Below are 27,156 nucleotides of genomic sequence, written 5' to 3'. Positions count from 1 at the left end.
AAGCCCTTTATTTTTAACAATGAAATAATATTAAAATAAATTGAGAAAAATGAGAAAACATAGCTTTTCTTGGAGCGTTGAATATAGGTTACATTAAAAAAATTATACATGGGAAAATTAACATCAGGAACAAATTCTAACTAGAGAGAATCTGAAATTGTCGACACGCGGAAATGGAAAAAATGGTATCTCCGCTTCATAAATAGGATCATTTTTATTTCTTTACCTTCTGAGTTTCAGTCAATTTATTTTTGTTTTTTTCATTTGGAGACTTTTGATTTAAAGAGAAAAAAGAAAGATTTTGGACGACTGTAAAATATGTAAGAGCAGGAATTCAGATAGTTGGTGCTTACTCTTGTTTTACAAATAGAAGTGGTAATTAACATACATCATTTAATAAAACAAATAGAAGTGGTAATAACAGACATCATTTAATAAAATTGTGGCAGCAAAGTCAAAGTCAAAAAAGTTTACAACCAATAACCTATTTTTTCTCTAGAAAAATCTTCTAGTTTATATCTGTATAGTCTATTTTTGATTGTTAATTTTCCACTTTGTGGATTTTTGTTTTATTTTTTCTGCTGCTAACCTTTTGGTCATTTCATATATATTCACACCAGCTTCAGGGAGGAGGGCTGAGGAAAACTAAATAAATGCATTTTTCTACTGTGCTTCCTGTTAATCCTGCCCTGGAAAAAGTCCAGTAACAAAGAAATTTAATACTATTGACTAAATTGATAGTGTTGTTCAGATTAGTTCTATACATTAAGGTTAGAAAACTCAGACACCTACAGAGGCCTTGCAGGTAAGGTAAATGAGTGTTTGGGACACTCACTGGTGGGCACTATGTCAACCCTGGGTAGTACATACTTTCTCCAAAGGGATTCCAGTATTTTAATTTGCACCAAGTAACTGATGGCTGAATTAGGCCCACAGGCTGCCAGTTTACAGTATCTGCATCATTAACCTTGGTAATAAAAGATGTATATGCTTAGATGTCAAAAATATAGTTGCTGAAACAATGTATGATATAGTTTCACTCTAGTATACTAATGCAGTTATGAGCTAGTTGACACAAACAGTACCAAATAGGGACAGAAACAAATGCTTTAAGCAAACCATGACACACAGTTAACAAGTGAAAAATTGAGACCACCTCATTCATGATAATTTATAGGAAAGTAACTTTTATGTAAAACCTGCCCAAACTTTGGGAGGCTGAGGCAGATGGATCACCTGGGTTCGGGAGTTCGAGACCAGCCTGACCAACATGGAAAAACCCTGTCTCTACTAAAAATACAAAATTAGCTGGGCATGGTGGTGCATCCCTGTAGTCCCAGCTACTTGGGAGCCTGAGGCAGGAGAATCACTTGAACCCGGGAGGTGGAGGTTGTGGTGAGCCGAGATTCTACCATTGCACTCCAGCCTGGGCAACAGGCTGAAACTCTGTCTCAAAAAAAAAAAAAAAAAAAAAAACCTGCCCAAAACTTAAAGTAAACTGACCCTCCTAAGTGTGTGTTCAGGATCTTTCCTAAAAAGGTGCTCGAGAACCATTTTTCATTGTTAAAAGTTATTTTTGAGGACAAAGAGATAAATATGCTCTCTTTAGGGGTCTACGTTTACAGTATGAGTTTCTCTAACTTTCTTATGGAACAGATTATTGGAACAAATCCCAAGTAATTTCACATATTTAATAGGAGATTGTTGTTGTTTTTCAAGAGGTGATATTTTCTTATGATACATATATTTAAGCTTTATGTTAGTTATTTTTGCTCATTGTTTTTTTTTCAGGGAAAATTTCATGGAAATCCAATGCATGTAGCTGTGGTTATTTCAAACTGTTTAAGGGAAGAGAGGAGAATATTGGCTGCAGCCAACATGCCTGTCCAGGTAATATTTTCTGACCTTGTGATCTTGTTATCACCTTGAACTCAACTTTTCTGAAACAGAAATTATTATCTTTGGTAGGGTACAGTGGCTCACACCTGTAATCCTAACACTTTGGGAGGCAAAGGTGGGAGGATCATTTGAAGCCAAGAGTTTGAGACCAGTCTGGCCAATGAAGCAAGACCCTGTCTCCAAAAAAAAAAAATTAAAAATTAGCTGGCTATGGTGGCACATGCCTATAGTCCTAGCTCTGTGGAGGCTGAGATAGAAGGATCACTTGAGCCCAGCAGTTCAAGGTTGCAGTGAGCTATGTTCACACCATGTACTCCAACCTGGGTGACAGAAAGGGACTCTGTGTCTTTAAAACAAAACAAAAAAAAAAAAAAAAAAAGAAAGAAAGAAAGGAGACATTTTTAAAGAACCTTTTCCAGCTTCTTTTACTTATGTTAGTGGTGCCACCATCCTTCCAGTCACTTGCAATCAAGGTCTTAGTATCATCTTTGCGTAGTTCCTTTTCTTCACCCCCATGCTAAGACAATTACCATGTCTTTCCAGAGTGTATGTCTGGAATCTTATCTATACATCGTTTCCTGTTTGTACTGGCCACACTCTGTTCCAGGGTCCTACAATATTAGCCTAGAAATATAGTAATCACCTCCAAGCTGAATTCCTGTCATTCCCACTCTGCCTCTTCCTATATGTTCTGGTCTTGCTCTACAGCTGTCAGTTGCTTCCATATCCTACCTCACAGTGTAAACCAGTCCGTGAGCAGGAATTTTGTCTTACAGAAGTTCCATGAATACTTGCTTGTTAATTGTGTGAGTGTACTTTACTCTAACATAGTTTAGATTATATTGTATCCCATTTTCCTGGATGAATTCAGAGTCCCCACTAAAGACGAGTAGAGGAATCAATGCAGTCTTTAATGAATACTTTTTTCAGTTAATCCTTACAAAAAGGAAAGGGTGTGTAATTAATTTTCCAAGTGACATCCTCCATAATTCAATAAATCATACCATTATATTTATTTTTGAAGGTCCAACAAAAGTATTTTTTTGGTTTTGTTTTTTGAGACAGAGTCTTGCTCTGTCACTCAGGCTAGAGTACAGTGGCGTGATCTCGGCTCACTGCAGCCTCTGCCTTCCAGGTTCAAGCAATTCTCCTGCCTCAGCCTCCCAAGTAGCTGGGATTACAGGCACCCGCCACCACACCTGGCTAAGTTTTGTATTTTTAGTAGAGACAGATTTCACTACATTGCCCAGGTTGGTCTTGAACTCCTGACCTCAAGTGATCTTCCCACCTTGACCTCCCAAAGTGCTGGGATTACAGGTGTGAGCCACCGCCCCCGGCCAAAAGTATCGTTATTTAACTCTTAAAAAATTCTCATGTTTAGTTATTGTCAGGTTATGGCTGTTTTGGGAGGACTTTGAAGTTTTGACAACTTTATTTTTTAGATGAAGAAGGATGGTATCATTTTTATTTAATATTAAAACTATAGTAAGTTTCTAAAGTACATATAGTTTGATTTAGTGCCTTTGGGGTAAAAATTAAGATACTTTTATGAATATATGGTATTCTCACATGTATTCTCAGCTGTCCTTTTTTGAACCCTTCTTATATCTAGTTATTCGTCTGTTGCACGTGTGTGTGTGAGAGAGCGTGTTCTCTTCCAATGTCAGATATCAGTCAAAATGTTTGTTTGAGTATATGCTCATCAAAGTCACTCTGAAAATAATTTGCTAGTACCACATACTACCACAAAAGAAGTACTGGTTATTAAATTTCAACTAGGTAGACAAATAATGGAGGCTGATGAGAGAAAGAGAATTTTATAAAGGCTTTACCAATTGTAAGAGTGTGGTATACTGGAAGAACATCTGATCAAGAGTCAAGGACATGGGCTCTACTTGAGGTTACTGCACTGAATTTGCTGCGGATTTTAGTTATCAACCTTTCTAACCATGGCTCCCCACCCAACTTAAGATGAAGGGGCTGCTTACATCTCTAATAGTTATAGAACTTTTTATCTAAGGAACACACCCAGTATCAGATTATTAGAGTAGCTAAGACGTTCTGCTTGGAGGAACTGTCTTTTTGCTTAACCAGGCTAACATTTTTATGTTTTCTTTCATAAACTCCCTTTGTTCTAAAGTAAAAACAAATCTCATCCCAGCAGATTCAACATCCCCAATTCTAAATTTAGGGCCAATTTAATGTAGTTTCATTATACCATTTTAAAAATTACACGTATTGGTTTTATACAATTTCAAAAGTTATATAGATGTTATAGAGAATTAGAGACAAAATTTTTAAAATCATCAAATTACCTGTAATTTCACTATTCAGAGAGAACACATTGGTAAGATTTTGGTGTATATATTCTCCCAGTCACATGTACTTGAGTTTACATATCTATACATCTGTCCATGTACTTGCAAATGTATTTATACATACATGCGTATATATGTTCAAGCAATAGAGATAATATATATATGTTTATATTTATATATGGTGGGTTTGTTTGTTTGTTTGTTTGAGACGGAGTCTCGCTCTGTCGCCCAGGCTGGAGTGCAGTGGCACGATCTCAGCTCAATGCAACCTCTGCCTCCCGGGTTCAAGTGATTCTCCTGCCTCAGCCTCCCAAGTAGCTGGGACTACAGGCGCACACCGCCACACCTGGCTAATTTTTTTTTGTATTTTAGTAGAGACAGGGTTTCACCATGTTGCCCAGGCTGGTCTCAAACTCTTGAGCTCAGGCAATCCACCTGCCTCAGCTTCCCAAAGTGCTAGGATTATAGGCGTGAGCCACTGTGCCTGTCCTATATATGGTGTTTTTATAATCTGCTCTAGTCTTCAAATTTTAACCCTTTAAATTTTATGTCATTAAATACTTTTTTACAGCATGATTTTTTAATGACTATAGAGTATCCATATCACATTGATCCAGACCTCAGGTCGAATTGTATGCGGTATGTATTGCATTCATCATAAACCTTTTCAAAACCAGAGAGATTTCAAGACATTCTTTTTCCAGGGGCCTCTAGAGAAATCCTTACAAAGTTCTTCAGTTTCAGAAAGACAGAGGAATGTGGAGCACAAAGTGGCTGCCATTAAAAACAGTGTGCAGGTAAGTGCTTTTATACAGATACCTAGAAAGTCTAGATACTGTCCCCATATAACTATGCACCATTCTCCCATGCACCCAAAGTTAGTGTATACAGAAATCATAGGGCAATTTGTTAATAAGATAAATATCTCTCACATACTATGTTTATATAAGAATATTTCTTTATGGGAAACATTTTAACTTCAACTTGAACTTCTTTGATATGGGGCTATTCAGGTTATCTATTTCTTCTTGAATGAGCTTTGGTAATTTGTGTTTTTCCAGAAATGTGTGCATTTGATCTAAGTTGTTTTATTGGCATAAAGTTGTTCATAATGTTTATTGTCATTTGAATATCTGTAGAATCCGTAGTAACATCACATCTCTCATTTAATATTGATAAATTTTTTTCTCTTTTTCCCATAATCAGTCTATCTAGAGATTTATCAATTTTATTGATCTAGTGAAGATGTCTTAAATAAGACTTTCTGCCATGTTGTATATAAAATAGGATGTTAATTTCCCTTCCAAAACTTACATAGCATTCATTTCCTTGCCATTTATAAAAATAATAATTCCATCAAAATAAACTATAAATATTTAAAGATCAACAGTCCCATATATTATCTGAATAGTAGGCAGAGGGTTTAAATTTATTTTCAGACTTCTGATTTAGTGATCCTCCATAACAAGTAAAACATGAATGCAAAAGTCTGGGCTTACACTGTTGTGAGAAAGAATCAGACAGACCTAGGACAAAATACCTTGGCACATTATAATGTCAAAACCAATGGCTCTACTCACTCTGCAAGTGTGTAGATTAATAATCTACCATTATTAATAATCTGCCATGCAAGGCAGGAGATTATTATTTTACTACAGTAAGAATACTTAAGCACATTAATCAAGTGCACAGATGGGTTTTGCATCCAGCACAAATTCCTTTTAAAATCCTAAGGAGTAGGATGCAGCAGAGGCCAACATTTTTTGGACCCCCGAGCAGATCTTTACCAGGCCTGTACATGGATCCCCAGCTGTTTTGAGTATTGACAGCCAATGGCTTCTCTGGTGAATTGACTCTACGGGGAGACTTCGGCTGCCTTCAGACAATGACTGAGTGACAGGGAGTTGTGGGGAGAGAGGCCAGACATCTTGCCTCAAGTTGGGGTTAACCTTTGGTGCATGTTATGCTCCTGGGTTTCTCAAACCAAAGTTAGACCTAAGTGAAGACCACATGCTCACTTAGCTCCATCCTCTTCCTTTTCCCTCTCTTGTATGTCCTTTCTGCTAAGAGGACTCCTTCAACAAATCCCTTGTACCTGATCCCTGTCCCAGGGCCTGATTCCAGGAAGCCTGGCCTGACTTTTAGGCAAAGCAATGCTTTTCAATCAATGTAATTCCCCCACTTATGCCATAACCTCAGTTTCTCTACGGAACATTTGGAATGTAGCTCTCAGATCATTCAGAGAGCTTTTGAAGATTATTGCTGGGTATTTTCACCTTTTGCAATTACTGATGACAATATACTCTAGAAGCCCCTTAATTACTTACCATAGCATTGACTTTTCAGAGATCTGGCATTGGTTTAATACACTTTTCATTAGAAGATTCTGCAAGATACTGCCTTCTTTTAGCTTTTAATTAATTTTGAGATCAAAAGATGGAACCACAGTATATCTCTGCTTTAAAGCTATCATATTTTATTTTGTACATTTTCTCATGCATGTAGGTTCCATGAGTTTAGTAGCTCAGAGCCTTCCATGAGACTTTGTTCTGCAGAAACTTAGCATCAAAGTAAAATGCTACAAGTGGTATTGGGGTATACTGAAAAGAAAGAGTAAAGACTGAAGCTAGACTAGACTAGATTTGAATTCTAGCTTGAGTATGTATTATTATATGACTTTGGGCCTCAGTTTCCTCACATGAAAAATGGAAATAGTTTACTTTGCAGGTTGCCGAAAGGATAATCTATGTAAGGTATAGGCACAGCACAGGTTGCTCAAAATTGGTAGCTGTTATTACTACGGGTGGGTAGACAGTGTATCATGTAGTCAATAGCTACTACTTTGTTTCTTTTCTAAGGTTTATAAGTATGGAGAATGTCATTAAGAGAATGAGATAACAGGGATTAGAAGAGTAATAATAGCTACTACTTATGAAGCATATATTTGGTACCAGGCACTGTTTTAAGCAGTCGAACTAATGTAATCCTTATAACAACTCCTTGAAGTAGATACTGTTATCCTTCTTCGTCCCACCCCCACACCCCTTTTTACAGGCGAAGAAGCTAAAATGCAAAGACATTTGCCCAAGTCCATGCAGCTAATAAGTCATAGAGTTAGGACACAAATTCAGACTCTCTTCCTCCAAATTCTATACTTTTTGTAACCAATCATTTAAAATTCGGATTAAATTTTATTCTGATTAAAATTTAAAATTTGTGATGAGAGCGTTGCTGTGGTAGATATATGTTTCCTTAGAGAAGACTTCTTGGAATAAGCAGGCAGTAGAAAGTTTGACTTTTCTAAGAAGAAAAGGAAGTACAGTAGTCTGAATCTAGGAAGTGCAGTGGGTCTATCTTTGGTTAAGGGTGGGGTCAAGGTTAGACTGCTGGATTTCCCACAGACTTCTCACTGAGCACCTGAGTGACCTTGGACAAGTGAGTTACTTCACATCTCGTGGCCTCTGCTTCTTCCTCTGTAAAAGTGAGGATAACCCACTTCATGGGTGTTGTGAAGACTAAAGGAGATAATATAAAAAAGCCTTTAGCCCAGATCTTGACATTTACTATTATATCTGAACAGGAAAACATCACCAGGTTTGGGGAAAAGTAAAGTAAAAATCTCAAAGACAGAATAACGGGAGACACAGAAGAAGCATAGGCATATTTCAAGAAATAGAAAGAAAAAAATATTTAAGCTGAATTGTCATAAGCTACAGCATATTTAAATGAAGATTTCAGCAAAAAGTGATCATTGATACATTAGTACAGAGTTATATGAAATACCCAAGGGTTCTAAAAGGGCAAAAATATTCATATTCTCCAATTAAAAAAAGATTATATGCATAGCATCATTTGGAAGTAATTAAGAAATGAGCAGGTAGATGCTGAAAGACTTCCAGGCAAGTAAAAAGAGAGAATAGCTGGAAGGGCAAGTTCAATCTGGTTCTTCCAACATTATCCAACTTTTATATGAATTAGCTCTTTAGAAGCGTGGGTTCATTATGGTCTTTGGTTGCTGTTGGAGATTGGAAGCACCAAGCAGTTTTTTAAAATACTTATGATGTTGTTTGATTGACATGCTTAATTGTGACAGCAGAGTGAGTATGTTTTCTTTTGTGAAAAGATGACAGAACAAGATACCAAATACTTAGAAGATCTGCAAGACGAATTTGACTACAGGTATAAAACAATTCAGACAATGGGTAAGTTTTTGTTTTTTCTATAATTATGCATAGAGACAAAAAGGCATCTTGAGTAGAGTTTTCTCACTGACAGAGTGGATAAATTTGATCTACTTCCTTAGGTGAGCCTAGGGAAATACAGGGAGTATTTTCTTGTTTTGCTTCTTCCTTATCTCTGCATATAAATATGTCTGTGTGTGCGTGTTTAACTGTGTGTGTACCCATCTATATCCAACCAATTCCAAGTAAATTACCAACAAATTCAACATAAATTTCAAACTGCATGAGGAATTACTCCTACTTCAGCATAGGTCTCTAAAAAATAAAAACCTTCTCCTATAGAATCAAAATATAATTATCACAGAAACAAAAGTAATAATAATTGCCTAACATGATCAGAGAATTACAAGTAGTATTTTAATAATATAATTTTCTAAGATTATAAAATAGAAATGTGTTTCATAGAAGAAAGCATAAAATATAGGCAAAAGCATTAAAAAAATAAAAATCTCATGAAATCGCACTATCTACAGATAAATACTGTCAAAATATATTTCCTTCCAGCCTTTTCTCTGTATGTTCACATACATACACATCTATGTATTTATTTTCAAAAAATGAAATCATATTGTATATAATTTTGTGTACTGCATTTAACGTTTTATTTTTTAAGTATTTCCTCATGTCAAAAAGTCTCCAAAAACATAATTTCAGTAATTGCATAAATGTCAAAATGTAAGGTCACTGCAATTTATTTTACTATTTTTTCTGTGGTTAAACACTGAAATTGTTTACAACTAGGTGTTTTTTAAAAATGAAGGGGAAGAGAACATTTACAAGTCCTAAGATTTACAAATAATAATAGAAGAATAGTTTAAAGTATGTTGCAATTAATGGGACAATTGACAAGATTCTAATTAGGTCTAATTTAGTTGATGGAATTGTGCTGATGTTAATGTACTTGTTTTGATCATTGTGCTTACTATGTTTATGTAAGAGAACAGAAGAAACTAGGTGAAGGATATATGAGAACTCTGTGCTATTTGTGCAACATTTTTGTACCTCTAAAATTATTTCAAAATAATTCAAAAAAATAATCAGATATAAACTTTCCATTTACAGAATCATCTTCGACTATTCAAATTTTGGCCTAAAATGTATCTTGAAGGAAATATGAATGATTGTGGCCAAACATTTAACTTTTCTACATGAAGATGAGATGTTTTGGGTTCTTCTCCTGATATGCTTAAGATGCCTTGACTTCCAGGAAATATTATTCAAAATGTTCACAATTATTTGTACATACAACTTTTCCATTCAGAAGAAATGGCACAAACATGGGTTTCATTATCAAAGGGGAGTCCATAACCCTATAAGGGTTTAGAACAACTGTAAATTTAATCAAGTGATGTTCATTGAAGGCAGCCTTATTCCAAATTTTATATGCAAACTACTAATTTTAAGAATTAGATTATTTGAACTTAATTTGTTATGATTTGAGTCACTTTTTCAGTGCTTCATGTCCATTATGAATTAAAATGATCATTTTTATCACCTGAATCCACAAATATTTATTTTGTTTGTCCCATCCAGTTGTAAGTGAAAAGAAAAATACAAGGGAAACAAGCTGTTATATCCTTGGTGAAGACGGGAAAGGTTAGCTAAAGAAGTTTTCAGTTGCCAAAATGCTACATAAACAAGATTTTGCTATGTATGGGATCTAGGAGTTAGTGAATTTGTGAATCATTACAACCAGAAATAAGTTCCTGGAGATTAGTCCTAATTTGTAGAGAAATTTGCCACAGTGTTGTTCTGGGGCCTCTTTTTCACAATTACACAAGTCAAATCAGCATTCCCAGCCCCCATTTTTCATGAACATGAATGGTTGGTATAAACAGGCACTTGCCATTGTAGGAGCAAAAAGGGAATCTTCTCCCTTCACCCTCTGAAGGTTGATTGAATATGGACTAATAAAATGTAGATCAGTAGGAGAAAAAGGCATGCAAATTAATTTAACATGCACAGCATGGGAGAATAGCAGGAGAGTGGTTACCCAGTAATCCAGTGAGGTACAGATGCTTATATGCCCTTCTTCATAAGGGAAAGGGAGATTGGAAATGTAGAAGCAAATTATTTTTAAAGTTAATGAATGGACCCAATGCTCAGGCAGTGGTTAATAAATAGTATTCTTGGAGAATTGACTGGAGAACAAACAACGGTTTGGGACGAAGTTTGGGCTCTAGGTGTGGTGTTTAATTTTCAGACTTTTCCTCTGTGATATGAGTTTTAAGTTTCTCTGGTTAATGAAATTTCAGGGAAGGGATCAAAGGCAATTGTGTTCCTCTTAGGGGTCCAGTTTCTAGGTAGATCAGGGAGCTTCTGAGCACTTCATGTGTGCTATGGAGAGACAGAAGATTGAGAGAGACCTTGAGGCTGCTGCTTTAGTTCCATTATTTTGGGGTGTCATTTTCTGAGCCCCACCACTATGTCAATAAAGTTTAATGTTCAAATTAAATAATATAATGTTTATTTATTGCATGTATCCCCCTGTAAAAAAGGATAAATCCTTTTTTTCAGTCAGATATTTTTCTAAGTTACAACTCTGGCCCACTGCTAGTTTTAGGATGAGGCGAGCGCATTTTGAAAAAAAAAAAGAAAAAAAAAGTGGGGGAAAGTAAAGAACTTAGTCTTTATTAGTTCATGAGACTAGGTAGATAAGACTGTAACTCTATCAGGCAGTTTCTCATAAAACCTGCATATGAAGCAGAGCAGGGAGGGGTAGGTGAAGGCAACAGAGAGTCAAATATGATTTAATCAGGGGCACAAAGGGTGATCCCTGCTTTCCTTACTTTTACCAAATAACCAAGTAAATAATTAATGTGGAGGTATATAGTAAGGCATCCATTACAGCAACTTTATCTCCTCTGTCCACCACCACCAAAACAAAACAAAACAAAACACCCAGTGCAGAATGGTTTTTCCTGAAGCTCTAAAATAAAGAGGTCCTTTTTTGCATGCTTGGATGTGATTCTCCCTGGCAAAATGAGCAGACAGACTTCCAAGCTCACCTCTAGTAAACCCAATTAGTCTCTTACCGCATAAGTTCTCCGGGCCAGGCTGTTTTAGGATGGTGGATTGAGGCTGACTTGACTTTCAGGAATAGAGAGAACTCTAAATCTGATCTCTTTACCTTTGCAGATCAGAGTGACAAGAATAGTGCCATGGTGAATCAGGAAGTTTTGACACTGCAGGAAATGCTTAACAGCCTCGATTTCAAGAGAAAGGTTAGTGAAGAATTTTAATTTTGGCTTTTGCCTATTTTTCTCCTTTTTTCTAAACTTAGACTAACTGAAAATAATCAAGCTGTCAGATTTTTATCAGTTCCATTTACTGAATGAAGAAACGGCAAGGTTTCTAGGAACAGTCCCACGCTGTTTGCCATGCTTCCCTTCATGAGTTTACAATGCTGGACCCCTTTAGAGCCTATTTATCTTGCTTATGTGATACATTTACTGTAGCTAACATTAATTTCAAGGTGGAAATTTTACCCAATTTTTATTTGTCATTATTTCAGACGTGGCTGTTTCAGTTGCTGTACTTAATATGCTGAGATGGGTTCCACTGCACATATATAATTAATATAGTATTTGATGACTACTAAAATTTTATTGGAAAAATAAGTGTTCTAGTTTCTACTCTGAGAAATGACGTAGTGTTAAGCAATTTCCTAGATTTCAAAATAGTTCATTGGCAACTGAACATACTCAATCTAACTTCTTCCAAGGAGAGCAAGAACTTTTTTTCTGGTTTAATGAAATATTTTTAGGGAGGGGAAACATCTCTATTTCACTTTTCTACATCTCTTGAAAAATACATGCAATTGAAATTTAACCAGTCACTGATAAATCAGTAGTTCATTTCTAAAAGTTCGGCTCAATTTTTTGTGCAGGAATTTGGGTGAGCACAAACAAGTATAACATTTATTTTCACCCTAAATTAATTATAAACTTAGTTATATATCAGATTTTAAGTATGCAAGTAGTTAATCCAAGAAAAAATTTAATGTTTTTATGCATAATAAATCTATGCTATATATTTTTATGCATGACATCTTATTCTACTTTAGGAATAACATTTTAAAAAGAGAAGGAACTTTGACAATAATTCAGTTCATTCAACTGGTTGTATAAATGAGAATACCAAGTTTCAGCAAGATTAAATACTTTGTTCATGTTCATATAGCTTACAATAATGCCAGAACAGAAATTCATATCTTCTAACCCCTAGCCCTTTGAAAGTTATAATTCTCCATTATGCCTCCCAAAACCCAGAAAAAGTCCTAAGAAAAATTAACACAGAAAGGCTCAAATTTTAGTCAGCTCATTTTAATATAAATGAATAACCATCTTTATTAAAAAATAAATTACATATATAAATATCCTTTTAATAAGCAACTATACAGTTTTGTTACTACAAGATTCAATATTGTTGCCGCAGGAGTTACACATTCAATATATTTATACTGAAACACGATGAGAATGTTAAACTGTGGCCATTCTTCTTTTCTCATGACATCATTTATTGTCAATAATTTAATTGTTTGAAAAGGCCTGGCAAATAGAAGCTAGCATTTAGTAAAATATTTGGTCAAAATTTTAACCAAGCCTTTGTCTACCAGGTCAAATAGTTTTGTAAATTGAATTCTAAGTGACTTATTTCTTATGAAACTCTCTTCAGTAGTCCCCTTTGTTTTTAGGAGGCTCTCAGTAAAATGACCCAAATCATCCATGAGACAGACCTGTTAATGAACACCATGCTCATAGAAGAGCTGCAAGACTGGAAGCGGCGGCAGCAAATAGCCTGCATCGGGGGTCCACTCCACAATGGGCTCGACCAGCTTCAGAACTGGTAAAACGAATCGACTGCAGTTTCTAGTGAAAACCACAGGAAACACAAAACTTCAGTGTCACTCAGCCAGAGAACGCAGGTTTAGACTGCAACATCAGTTCATTCAGTTTATTGATGGCTTATTAGCAGCTGAGAAATCTACAGTTGAAAACAAATAGTATAAGTGTTCTTAGTTTTCATTCTCATGGGGAAATCAAGGAAAGCGTCCATTGAATGCTTAATTTTCACATGCAAGATATCAATCGTAAAAGACTCGAATAAATTTTGAAACCAGCAATATACTTTCTTTAAGGACAGAATAAAGAAGCACTAGTTTCAAAATCTTGAAAATAGATATCTCAACTTTTAAATGTTAGTTCTGTGTTTTCAACATAGTGATTTCTTTTGTTAAAGATGTGAGTCAGGGATAGAAAATTTCAGTTAGACAGGAGGAATAAGTTCAAGAGATCCATTGTACATCATGGTGACTGTAGTTAATAACAATTTATTGTATACTTGAAAATTACTAAGAAAGTAGATTTTAATAGCTCTTACCACAGAAAAGTAAGTATGTGAGGTAATAATGCATGTTATTCCATTGATGTAACTATGCAACAAATGTTTACATACATCAAAACTTCATGTTGTATACCACAAATATATACAATTTTTATGTGTCAATTTTTAAAAATCACAAATGGTTAATACAAGCCGGCATTCCCGATCTATGTACGCACACATGCAATGAAATGTAGATACTATCCTTTGCATTAGAAGATTAAAATGTTCATAGGGTTTTCCATGTCATAAATGCAAAATAAAACTATTTGATTGAAGGAACAATTGGAAAATATGAAAAAGAAAGAAACTGTTCAGTTAAAACCTAAAATTGATTCCTAAGAGAACAAGTCAAAACAATGGAATATGTAGTAACTGGGGACCCCCTCACTAAAAGCTCTGCCCTGCCAGGCCTACTTGTCAAGAAATGTAAGGAGTTTGACTCATTTTAAAACATTGATTTTCCTTGGGAAGACACTTTGATTTTACAACTCACTGTACTCTGTTGTGAAAACAACAATAAAGGGAGCAATAAAGATCTTAACCTATAATGGAGCTCATACCCCAACTCAGCAGGGATTCAACCACTCTTGCCATAGTCTTATATGTGGAATACTTAAAGTAGAAAGAGTTACTGTATGGCGAGGTGGACTTTCCAAGTCTGATAAGATGTTCTGTCTCCTGTAGTTGGAGGTCCCTTCCGTGTCCATTTCAATCTTACTCTTTCCTAGGCTTCTGGCCCACACTGCCACCTCCGTTTCTGAGGTGAGATCACCACATAGTGAATAAAATTCCAAGCAGTTATCAGAGGCAAGCATTTCTAAATATACCTTACTCTAAAGAGAGTCATTGATCACTTTTGGCTAGTACTTAGGACTTGTAAAAATATATATTATGTGGGAAGATCAGTTACATATGTTTTTCTTTCAGTATGCTTACATAAGAAAACATTAATCATGGGATTTTTTATGGCTTTAAATTTGCTCTTTTTTTGCCCTTTAGTGAGCGCCACATTTTTAACATATATATGCTTAATAAGCTTAAACAAAGAATGGTTAAAAGGGATTTAGTTCCAAATGTTGATAAAATTTCATAAATGATGACATATATAATTGAAGGTTTAAATGAGAAAACGTTGAAAACATTTAACATATGCATATTCAAGAAAAAAATGGGTTAGGAAAATAAAAATAAAAACTGTCACTAACCTAAATCAAATTAATTGATTCATTTAATTAATTTAATAATTACTTAATAATTTAATGTTTATTAACTATGACCCATTGTTACAATGCTTTTTTATTATTAAGTGGAAAAACTATCTTTGATTTTCATTTTCTGTTCAATAGCTTTACACTATTGGCAGAAAGTCTTTTCCAACTGAGAAGGCAATTGGAGAAACTAGAGGAGCAATCTACCAAAATGACATATGAAGGTGATCCCATTCCAATGCAAAGAACTCACATGCTAGAAAGAGTCACCTTCTTGATCTACAACCTTTTCAAGAAGTAAGTGAAGTGCTATCAATGGCATCCTCCATTCTGTGAAGTAAGAACACCCTTCCTAAGGTTTTGGTGTTTAGGTGGAAGAGTGGCAGGGAAGTATTCAACAACGAGCCTTAGGGAGAAGTGAATAGAACCCCAGAAAGTTTTAGAAACCACATTTCTACTCTTCACTATTTATTCACCAACACTTCTCTCACCAACTGGCTCAGTTTTCCACAAGCTAAGTCATGTCATTCACCTACAGCTCAGTTTTCACATCTTAGAAAAAATTTCAAGGGTTTTTTCTTACGTGCATATCCATGAAATGAAGGATGGAGAACATTTTCATGTTTATAAGCTAAAGAAAAAATACTAATATGTACCAGAAATCCTAATATTTAGTCCAAAAAAAGTCATGAAATTTATTTTTGGCCAGGTATGGTGGCTCACACCTGTAATCCCAGCACCTTGGGAGGCTGAGGCAAGGGGTTGCTTGAGCTCAGGAGTTGTAGAACAGCCTGGACGGCATAAAAAGACCCCCATCTCTACAAAAAAATAAAAAATGTATCCAGGCATGGTGGCACATCCCTATAGTCCTAGATACTCAGGAGGCCAAGGCAGGAGGATCACTTGAGCTCGGGAGGTTGAGACTGCAGTGAGCTATGATCGTGCCACTGCACTTCAGCCTGGGCAACAGAGGGAGACCCTTCTCAAAAGAAAAAAAAAATTACTAAATGGACTGGGGCTTTTATTCATGGCTCAATTATAACAATTAAGAATCATTTACTGCTGTGAAATGATTTATAAAAAGTCATTGTAAAGATTTGAGTTTAATTGGGGGTTTGAATATCTTCTAAGTGTAGAAAATTTGGACTTTGAGTGGATAGCATCCTGTTCCTCTGTGGTTTTCAGTCTCAATATTTTCAATGTTTTCAAATGACGCGCTTTATTTCCTTTTCATCTAGCTCATTTGTGGTTGAGCGACAGCCATGTATGCCAACCCACCCTCAGAGGCCGTTGGTACTTAAAACCCTAATTCAGTTCACTGTAAAACTAAGGTAGGCAAAAATGTTTTCTACTATTTCATGTGTTTGTGGAGCTATAGTCTCTGGATGATCAAGGCCAATTTCTCTCACTGTGGCTTGCATTCAGCTGTTCTTTATTGAACCATCTGCTGTGTGCCCAGCTCTGAGCTTTGGGAAATACCCACAGAAATGTGAAGATGAGAGCCCTGCTTGTCAAGAGCATGACAGTGCAGATGAGGACATGAGGGATATTAGCCTGAAAGTATGGAATCATAATATCAGGCACAATGAAATTAATTGCTGAAAAGGTTGACTTGAGAAAAGACTGGAGAGATTGGGAGAGGGGAGGAGGATTGTAGGAGAGTGAGAATACAGAAATAATGGCTTCCTGGCTCTGGTAATCGTGGGGAGCAGGGAAGAGACAGAATTGAGAGGACAGATTGGGGACAGATTCTGGAAGGCTTTGAATATCCTATCCGGGAAACACAGGGGCACATTCATCTCCTGAGATTACCCAGTAACTGGCTTATTAGACTTTCCACAAAAACTCCCAATACCACAGTTTTCCATATGTCCCTATTGTGTACCTGATTTAAAGACATAACTTTTGTGTTATTGTTGCTTTCTCTGTGAATTTGATCCTATTAGCATTAGTGTCAAAACTTACAGTTTTCCCTAATGATGCTGAGAACAATGAGTTTGAGTTCTTACTTTCAAAGATTCTCATCATGCCTGAAACTCCAAGCACTAAAGTTGTAAAGGACTAATCACTAGGTCACCTCTGGAAAGCTGAAACCACAGACTAACGGGTCAAGAGGTGGTGATGCCATGGTACAGAGCAGTTTAGGGTTCTATGATAAGGTTGCTGATCACATATCACTATTGGAACTCCATTTTTAAAGAGAAGGCATTTGTCTTCAGTTTGCATTTTTAAGACACCATTAACATTCTTAATCAGTTTCTTTGTATGAATTTTGCACCAAGATTTAAGAACTGAAAACAAAAGGCAGAGGCCAGGTTCCTTTTTAAATTGCACTGTTGGCCAGGCATGGTGGCTCACGCCTATAATCCCAGCACTTTGGGAGCCTGAGGAAGGCAGATCACCTGAGGTCAGGAGTTCAAGACCAGCCTGGACAACATGGCAATACCCCATCTCTACTAAAAATAGAAAAATTAGCTGAGCATGTTGGCTCATGCCTGTAATCCCAGCTACTTAAGAGGCTGAGGCAGGAGAATCGCTTGAACTCGGGAGGTAGAGGTTGCAGTACACTGCACTCACGCCACTGCACTTCAGGCTGGGCAACAACAGCAAGACTCCATCTCAAAAAATAAAACAGAATAATAAAGTAAAATAAAAAAATAAGCATTCTTCTCAAAAATTGTTCCTTCCTCATTCCGACATCTCTGTATAACTCGGAGGAGAGTGAAATAAGATGGAGAAGTGGTGGACATTCTACTTTTCCTTGAGACACTCCTATAGATGATATAGTAAGTCTAAGATGCTCTCTGGGACAAAAGGGGAGATGAGTAGGGATTGCCTAGCAAAAAAATTCTAAGTGGAAGAGGCATTCTGAATCAGCACCACTTGCATGTTGTGTGAACTGATGGCCAGGGACATAGAACATTAGCCCCTGGTTGTAGGCTCTGTCTTCCTCTTCTACCTATTGGGTACCCATCCTCCTCCTCTGCACCCTATTCCCCACCATCTTGATAGGTGATCCTTTACTCAAGGTTTTCCTAAAACCCCTCTTTGCCATACTTTTGCATCCTCCTGTTTCAAAAGGAAGAATGACCTTGGACTCCATGGCACTTTGTCAGCATCTTGCAGTGAATCAGATCCTTCCTGAAGTGGTATAAAAAGGAAGGTGGAGAGGAAAAACATCTGGCCTGATTTTATGTGACTATGCCCCCTTCTCACCATTCACCACCAATGACTGCACACTCAACATACTCCAGATCCTGAACCAATCTTGTGCCTTGTACAGGACTTTTAAAGAGCCTTTGCAACATTCTACCCACCCTTTTGTTTGGGCTGCCCATGAGCTATGATTTCATTTCTCTAATGCCAGTGAGTTGCTTATCACCATATTCTCTGTTTTCCATTTGTGTGCCTGGACTCCCTCCTTTTATGCAGAGCCACGTCCACGTTTCTCCCTTCTGCAGTCTTTGCTACATCAGTTCTCTAGTACCTAAGGGTGTACTGCATAAATATGAGGAGCTCAGTGCATGCTGAGTGAATGAGCAAAGTTTAGGATGAGGGCATGAGTAAATGAATGAATGTGTGAGGGATTGAATGACTATCTCTGAAACTGCACTGAACCCACAGGTAGGTTACATCACAGGACAGAAATCTGAGGAGCTGGAGAAAGCAAAAGAATAAAGGATGGGCTGACACCAGAATGAATTAAAGGAATTTTTATACTGAACTTCAATTACTTGTTCATTTGAAGTTTGTTTTTTTAATGAACGTTTTTGCTGTTACTTAAATATAGTGTTTTGAAAGTGTTTCAAATGTATTCGAGTTGGGATTTTCCATATTTTACTACAGTTCTGTCTTAGTATGTTCACCATAAAACACTTATCATTAAAGCTTACAAAGTGCTTTTTTGTAATATGAGGATAAAATGAAGCCATATAAGAATTTTTTTATATCTGTACATTTAACCCACATTTGAGCTTTAGCCAAAATATATAGCTTTTTTTTTCTGACCTGGCCAACGTATTATCCAGCAAACATCAACTGAAGCAATATGGAAACACTTCCAAATGTTTGCCAATAATGCTATTAAGTGACTGATGTCAACATTAGTTACATGGCAAACTAAAGAGGCATTATACATTTTTAAAACACACTAACATATAACTGTAGATAATGTAAGGTTTATTTATATGCATATTTCATAGTATATTTAAATGTTTAAATATAAAAAAGGGTTTTTAAACACTTTTAATTTTTATCTTTGATTTTTTTTTTATTGATATCTCTTTCCAGGCTACTAATAAAATTGCCAGAACTAAACTATCAGGTAAAGGTTAAGGCATCAATTGACAAGTAAGTTTTCTAATTTCGTTTTGAATTACAATTCCAAATGTAAGACTTTTAAAAATGAATGGCCTTTATTTTATAGAATAATTTTGAACTTTTAAATTTACTTATCTAACATTATATAATGAATGTACTTCAAATATTTGACTTTGAAGTTCAAACATTTAACAAAATTCAATGGTATCCTAAATTTAAAATTTTACTATAAAAACTTGAAATCAATTTTATATACTATCCTTTAAAGTATCATAGAGACCGGGTGCGGTGGCTCATGCCTGTAATCCCAGCTACTCAGGAGGCTGAGGCAGGAGAATCGCTTGAACCCAGGGGGCAGAGGTTGTAGTGAGCCAAGATTGCACCACTGCACTCCAGGCTGGGCGACAGAGCGAGACTCTGTCTCAAAATAAATAAATAAATAAATAAAATAAACTATCATAGAAAGTTATTCCTAGATCTATTAAATAGCTTGTTTTAAAGAATCTTCTTGGTTTTACAGGAATGTTTCAACTCTAAGGTAAGACATTTACTTTGTGGAAACTTTGTTGCTGCTCTTGTAAATTTATTTTACCTGAGACCATGTAAATAGCTAAGATTTCCTCTCCAGCAACCGAAGATTTGTACTTTGTGGAACTAATGTCAAAGCTATGTCTATTGAAGAATCTTCCAATGGGAGTCTCTCAGTAGAATTTCGACATTTGGTAAGTTTGGCAGTAAAGTTAAACAGGCTTTTTTTTCCCCAAAATCAGACATCTTTACTAATACGCCTTATAATTCAGTATGTTTTGTGCTTAAATATTTCTTATTTGAAATTAGGAACCGGCTGGGCACGGTGGCTCATGTCTGTAATCCCAGCATTTTGGGAGGCCAAGGTGGGTGGATCACAAGGTCAGGAGTTCAAGACCAGCCTGCCCAACATAGTGAAACCCCGTCTCTACTAAAAATACAAAAAATTAGCCAGGCATGGTGGCAGGTGCCTGTAATCCCAGCTATTCTGGAGGCTGAGGCAGGAGAATCGCTTGAACCCGGCAGATGGAGGTTGCAGTGAGCTGAGATCGTGCCAGTGCACTCCAGCCCAGGCCACAATGCGAGACTGCATCTCAAAAAAAAAAAAAAGAAAAAGAAAAAAAAAAAAGAAAAGAAATTAGGAACCATGCTGAGAAATAAAACATGCCATCAGTGAAGAATTAAAATGGTAGAAAGAGCACTGAACCTTGACTCAGAAGGTCTGAGTTCTAAACAATGAAGACATAGTACCTAAGTATACATAGTAGTTGGTCAGTATATTTTGCTGATAATTACAAAGATAATCTGTCTTAAAATGGAGAGGTGTTACACAATGGAATATATTATTCAGCCATTGAAAGAATGAAATTGTGTCATACGCAGCAACATGGATGGAATTGGAGGTCATTATGTTAAATGAAATAAGCCAGGCACAGAAAGATAAATATTTCATGTTCTCACTCATGTGGGAACTAAAAAAGTAGATCTCTTAGAGGCAGACAGTCGAATGGTGGTTACCAGAGGCTAGGAAAGGAAGCAGGGCAGGGGGATAAGAGAAAGTTGGTTAATGGATACAAAGATACAGTTAGATAAAAGGAATAAATTCTGATATTCAGTAGCGTAGAAGGGGCCGGGCACGGTGGCTCACGCCTCTAATCCCAGCACTTTGGGAGGCTGAGGCAGGCAGATCACCTGAGGTCAGGAATTCGAGACCAGCCTGGCCAACATGGTGAAACCTCGTCTCTACTAAAAATACAAATAGTAGCCCGGCATGGTGGCAACTGCCTGTAATCCCAGCTACTCAGGAGGCTGAGGGAGAATCGCTTGAACCCGGGAGGCGGAGTTTGCAGTGAGCTGAGATAGCACCACTGCATTCCAGCCTGTGTGACAGAGCAAGACTCAGTCTCCAAAAAAAAAAACAAAAAAAAATAGTGTAGAAGGGAACAATAATTTATTGTGTATTTTTAAATAGCAGGAAGAGAAGAATTGTAATGATCCTACCACAAAGAAAAGATAGGTTACAGATATCTCAATTACCCAAATTTGATCATTACACACTGTATACATGTATCAAAATATCACATGTACCACAAAAATATGTACAACTATGATATATAAATACAAAAGTACAAAGGAACACACACACACATACACACATGCAATAATGGATAGGCATTCCTGGTTTCATTTTTACATCTCCAAAACCATGTCTGGCTAAAAGCGCTTTCATTTTAGGAGGCTAGCTTGGGGAAATAGGATGTTCCTTGGTATAGCTGCTGTACACAGTTCACCTTGTCATGTCTAGAAAGCTCTGACCCAGCCTCATCCTGTTGCTTCTTGCTTTTACCACTTCCTCTTGACCTAGAGTTCTCTTTCTGCCTTCTTTCTAATTCTGCATAATTCTTAAGATTCCCAAAGACCCTACTATTTTTCTCGCCAGAAACCATGTTACTCCTTCTGCTTATTAACATTTAGCAATTGCCTCACTGAATGTTTGGGCACCACTGAATCTGCCTCAAAAAGTCTACTTTCTAAAAGATAAAATGTTAAAATGATAAAAGTCTATTTTCTAAAAGATAAAATGTTTCTAAAAGATGAAAAGATAAAATGTCTACTTTCTAAAAGATAAAATGTTTGGTTTTTAGTATTGAGGAGTATGTTTTGTTTTGTTTTTAATCCTTCCTGTCAAATAAACTGCCAAATAAATAAAATGTAATAAAGAATAATGTATTATAAACATCCTTGTAACTAGCACTCTTTTTTCTTAGGCTCAATTCCTACCATCCAGGAATTGTCAACAAGGGGCCATGTTTAGTAATAAGTAAAGTAGGAAGAGCCCTTAACTTAGAAATGTCTGTCTCCCAAAAAAGTCACATGGAAAAGGAAGAACAAGGAACACACCAAAAATCAGTTAGGTCTTTATTTCAGCAGGTACAATATATAAAATAACAAAACCTCAGTTTTTACAGTGGTCTTTTGCTCTTGCAAAGCGTTTTCACATTGGTTATCTTCTGCATAATAACTTTGCTTTTTAATACAAAAATAAATATAGAAAATAAAAATCGGCTGGGCGTGGTGGCTCACGCCTGTAATCCCAACACTTTGGGAGGCCGAGGAGGGCGGATCACAGGGTCAAGAGATCAAGACCATCCTGGCTAACACGGTGAAATCCCGTCTCTACTAAAAATACAGAAAATTGGCCTGGCGCAGTGGCTCACGCCTGTAATCCCAGCACTTTGGGAGGCCGAGGCGGGTGGATCACGAAGTCAGGAGATCGAGACCATCCTGGCTAACACAGTGAAACCCCGTCTCTACTAAAAATACAAAAAAAAAAAAAAAAAAAAAAATTAGCCAGGCTTGGTGGCGGGCGCCTGTAGTCCCAGCTACTCGGGAGGCTGAGGCAGGAAAATGGCATGAACCCTGGAGGTGGAGCTTGCAGTGAGCCGAGATTGTGCCACTGCACTCCAGCCTGGGTGACAGAACCAGACTGCATCTCAAAAAAAAAGAAAAAAAAGAAAAATTTTAAAAATTGTCACCTATAATTCTACCACTTTGCAACGCTATTAACTTCTTCATTTTTATAATTTCATTCTTTTTTCTAAAATATTTATATATGTATTTTAAAAGTGGGATCAAATAATACACACTATAAAATTTGTTTTCTGCCTCTTTTTTTCATTCAGTAATCTACATCAATGCACATTTATTTTGTGTCAGCAAGTCTTCTTCCCCTGTAATGTCATTTAATAGCTTACTATGCTATATGGTACACACTGCCCTGTAGTTTATTTTTCTAGTCTTCGTTAGACTTGGTTTCTCAGGGATTGGGAATCATCACCTACAGCTTAGCTAAAATGATGCTTTCCAGGCGCAAAGGAGTGCTATATAGATTCTGAAAGTTCCCAGCATGATTTCCTTTTTCGAAAATGTTGACTGAAAGCTAAAGTCTTAGTGATATGCCAACTCCAAGTTTCTAAAGTGGCATCCCATGGGGTGAGACAGGAAACTCCTCTCTGTCAAATCTGGGCAGTTGTGTCAGGTTTCAATGAGTTTGAAAATATGTTGCTGTTCTAGAAGTCAAAACTGTGGCCAAGAAAATGACCGCAACAGGTACGACCAACTTAATATGTAGCTGATAATGCTTTTCCATCTAAATATTGTTGTTTTCTTTTACAAAGCAACCAAAGGAAATGAAGTCCAGTGCTGGAGGTAAAGGAAATGAGGTAGGAAATGTTTTCTCCTATAGAATTTTTCTGGAAACAGATCTTATAATATCTTATTTTTACAAACCTTTTAAACTGCTTGACTTCATATAAAATCAAATTCATGTTTTTCTCATTATAGATGTAAAGCTTGATAATTGCAGACAATATGAGGAAGTTTTTCAAAAAGAGAAAATAAAAATAACATATTATATGTTATCAACACCCTCCAGAGAAAATAACTATTAACATCTTGGTATACATCATTCCAGTCTTTTATTTATCTATATATTACTTTAAAAATATATGATACTCATTGCTTCATAGCCTGCTTTTTTCACATAGCAATGTATCTTTTTTTTCTTTTTCTTTTTCTTTTGAGAAGGGTCTCACTCTGTTGCCCAGGCTGGAGTGCAGCGGTAAGATCTTGGTTCACTGCAGCTTTTGCCTCCCAGGCTCAAGTGAACCTCCCACCTCAGCCTTGCAAGTAGCTGGGACTATAGGCATGTGCCACCATACCTGGCTAGTTTTTGTATTTTTCGTAGAGACGGAGTCCCACCATGTTTCCCAGGCTGGTCTTGAACCCCTTGGCTCAAGTGATCCACCCACCTTGTCTCCCAAAGTGCTGGGATTATAGGCGTGAGCCACCGTGCCCGGCCCGGAGAACAGTTTTCCATAATTTTAAATACTCTTGGAGAACATGATTTACATTGCTTGCATTACATTACATTTTATAGGTGTGCCATAGTTTCTTTAGTCAGTCCATTATCAAGAAATATCTTTGTCATTCTTCATTTTTGTTCACTCATTTTTCTCACATATATGAAGTCAGGCTGAAAAATTATGATATGTGGGGCAAAAAACAACCCTATTATTTTGAGATATCAATTACCTCGCTCTCTAATGTTTGCATTTCACTAGACAAATTGAATGAAAGAACAAACTGATGCAGTCTGAGTACTCCGTTGAGTTAGTTGATGTTAGAGTAGTCAAATCATGAACTGGACATGACCTTGGAGAACATCTATTGAGCTGACCTCGAAACTAAGGCATAAGTCAATGACCTATATATTTGGAACTAGAAAACCTGGGTTTGAGTACATGCTCTGCCAGGGCCTGAAAATGTGACGTTTGGCAAATGAACTGATGAAGAAATACTGCATTTTTTTCCTCTAAGAGAGCAGGATAGTCGTGCTCAACAGCCCGTGCTCAGAGGTGCTGCAGGTGTAAAACCACCTACGTGATGCAGTTTTGAAGCAGTGAGGTTTATTTCTGGGGTGGTTCATATGGATCCAAACTCTTGGCTTTATAGTCACAGCTCCCATGAAAAAGATCTTTGAATTGTTTGGAGGAAAAGCACTTTATAAATCCAGCATCCAATGACATCCAATTTATCACACCTCACAAAACCATAAAGATCCATCACAAAAGATTTAATGCCCTACCATTTTGCCCTCCAAGAATTCTTCATTCCCTTAATTGTGTCTTAAAGATCATTTGCCAAACATCATAGCCTCACCGAAGATGAGCTCAGTCTTCCAGGGTAGAATCGCTGTTCAGGGCACAGCTCCCTAAGCAGGTCTCTGCAGTCAAAGAAATCACAGGAGCAGAGTTTTGGGGTTTAAGGAGATTCTAGTAAAACGATTGAGTGGAAGATATTCTTCCCAGCTTATAGAAACCCATAAAGGTTTTCTAAACTTCCTAGTTAAACATTGGCACATTTTAAATAAAAGCTCATTTCACACATCTCCTTGGAATTCTGGCCAGAGTTGCAACATTTCATTCAGTTTGACATCTTGAGTATTATTTATGAATCTGAACAGACTAAGCATCATTATCCTGAACTTGTCTTACGTAAAGCAAATCGAATAAATCCAAATAGCTCAACTCTTGTAGTATATTGTCATCTTTATGAATGTAAAATGAAAATCTTCACTTGAATTTCCCTAGAGACGGAAATCTAGGTAAATCATCTTCCACTGTAGAAAAACCAACCACTGTCTTATTAACACTGTCTACTTATATTGCCTTCAATTTATTTCCTCTTATTTTCTGATGAATAGCAAAATCATACAGTCGTATCAGAATGATTTTATTTCTTCCCTTTTTTTCCAGGTTTGCCGAATCGGGTTAATTTTATTTTAAGCTATTCTTTGAGCTCCACCTGTTGGCAGAATTTTAGTATGACTCCTAGGTACATTTAAAAACAAACCACAGATTGAACCGTGTCTTGTGTGCAGCAGTAACAGTTGACTAGTCATGAAATACATGAAGGAAGATAAGCCGGGAATCAGGGGCTTGGCCATTCAGTAGGGATGATCACACAAAGGTTAGGAAAGAGTGAGGAAAGAACGGGCAATAAAGTGAAGTTCATAAAGTCATGAGGCCAGGGATTGTGGTCACAAATTACAGGAAAACAGGAAGCTAGGATATCGTAACCTCGTTTTCAAGTTTCAAAAAGTTGCTATTGCTTGTCTGTGAGCACCTGTAGCCTGCTAAGAATGTCTTCAACAATCCTCGTGTGGCATTTACTATATACTGGACACTAAGAGCTTCACTAATACTGATTTCTGTAACTCTTGCAACAAGACTGTGAAGTAGGTACTATTAGCTTCATACTTATTTCAGTTATGGAAACTGAGGCACAGAGTGGTCACACAGCTTACTCAAGATAGCGGGGGCAGTTGATGGCAGGGCCAAGATAAAACCATGGCAGTCTGATCCCGTGTCCCTGCTCCTGGCCCCTCTGCTATGCTGCCTCTGGGTCGCAGAACCTTCCCTGGGAGAGGCGAGCTGGTTGGCACTCCTCCTGCCCCATCACCTCACCCCATCTATCTCACAGAGTGCCTGCACCTCACCCACCTGCTCCGAAATCATGTCTGTCTCACACCATAATTTAAAATAATGCTTCCTCAGAAAATGTTGTTGACCTCTCTTGTCTACTGTGTCTCCTTTTGCACTTGTGTCGTGCCTCAGTGAGATAGTGGAGTTAGCAGTGTTGGTTTTTGCCTCTTCGGGCAATCTGAGCTTGCACAAGCCACTTAGCCTCTCTAACTCCCAATTTCCTTATCTACAAAATGGTGCTAATGTTAACCTACACTTCTAAGGGTTGTTGTGAGGACTGAATGAGCTGTGTGTGAGTCAGTGGTGGTGGGCTGTGTAGATGTTGGTGATGGCATTTACAGATCAGCTTCCTCTGGAGGGAGCAGGTGTCTACACAGATGGGAAAACTGGGCTCTAAAACGTAATACCTAACTTCAGACAACTGCTGATCTTTCTCCTTCTCTGCTCACCTGTCAAGTGCTCTGCTGGAGATGTGGTCCCTTTCAGGGCACCCTGGCACTTCCCTCTTCCAGCTCCAGTTCCTTGAAACCTCAGGTCACCATTTGTGTATGCCCCTTTATGGGATTTCATGTCTGGAATTCCTGCTACCACTCCAATGCTCTTCACCTCCATCACACACACACACACACACACACACACACACACACACACACACACACACAATTTTGGATCGCTGCATTCTACTTTTGTGGTTGTAAGAGTTTGTATC

The 27,156-nt window shown here is 37.1% G+C and overlaps 1 protein-coding gene across 10 annotated transcripts in view; it reads left to right on the top strand.

Annotated features, from left to right (window-relative positions):
- The window catches only part of STAT4 (signal transducer and activator of transcription 4), a 145,387-nt gene that overhangs the window by 96,842 nt on the left and 21,389 nt on the right, over positions 1 to 27,156 (top strand). For 5 of the 10 annotated variants that reach the window (XM_063791396.1, XM_016950236.4, XM_016950234.4 and 2 more), the window contains 12 exons: positions 1,792 to 1,890; positions 4,922 to 5,014; positions 8,341 to 8,419; positions 9,992 to 10,054; positions 11,597 to 11,682; positions 13,155 to 13,306; positions 15,193 to 15,351; positions 16,293 to 16,385; positions 19,345 to 19,404; positions 19,895 to 19,912; positions 20,003 to 20,096; positions 23,580 to 23,624. In XM_063791396.1, the coding sequence (XP_063647466.1) occupies positions 1,792 to 1,890; positions 4,922 to 5,014; positions 8,341 to 8,419; positions 9,992 to 10,054; positions 11,597 to 11,682; positions 13,155 to 13,306; positions 15,193 to 15,351; positions 16,293 to 16,385; positions 19,345 to 19,404; positions 19,895 to 19,912; positions 20,003 to 20,096; positions 23,580 to 23,624 (1,041 nt within the window). Of the gene's footprint in view, positions 1 to 1,791; positions 1,891 to 4,788; positions 5,015 to 8,340; positions 8,420 to 9,991; positions 10,055 to 11,596; positions 11,683 to 13,154; positions 13,307 to 15,192; positions 15,352 to 16,292; positions 16,386 to 19,344; positions 19,405 to 19,894; positions 19,913 to 20,002; positions 20,097 to 23,579; positions 23,625 to 27,156 lie in introns of all 10 variants that reach the window. The other 5 variants (XM_063791398.1, XM_063791401.1, XM_063791400.1 and 2 more) reach the window with 3 other exon arrangements.

Source organism: Pan troglodytes, chromosome 13, assembly GCF_028858775.2.
Source record: "Pan troglodytes isolate AG18354 chromosome 13, NHGRI_mPanTro3-v2.0_pri, whole genome shotgun sequence".
Classification (NCBI taxonomy): Eukaryota; Metazoa; Chordata; class Mammalia; order Primates; family Hominidae; genus Pan; species Pan troglodytes.
This window is presented reverse-complemented; position numbering and strand designations above follow the sequence as displayed.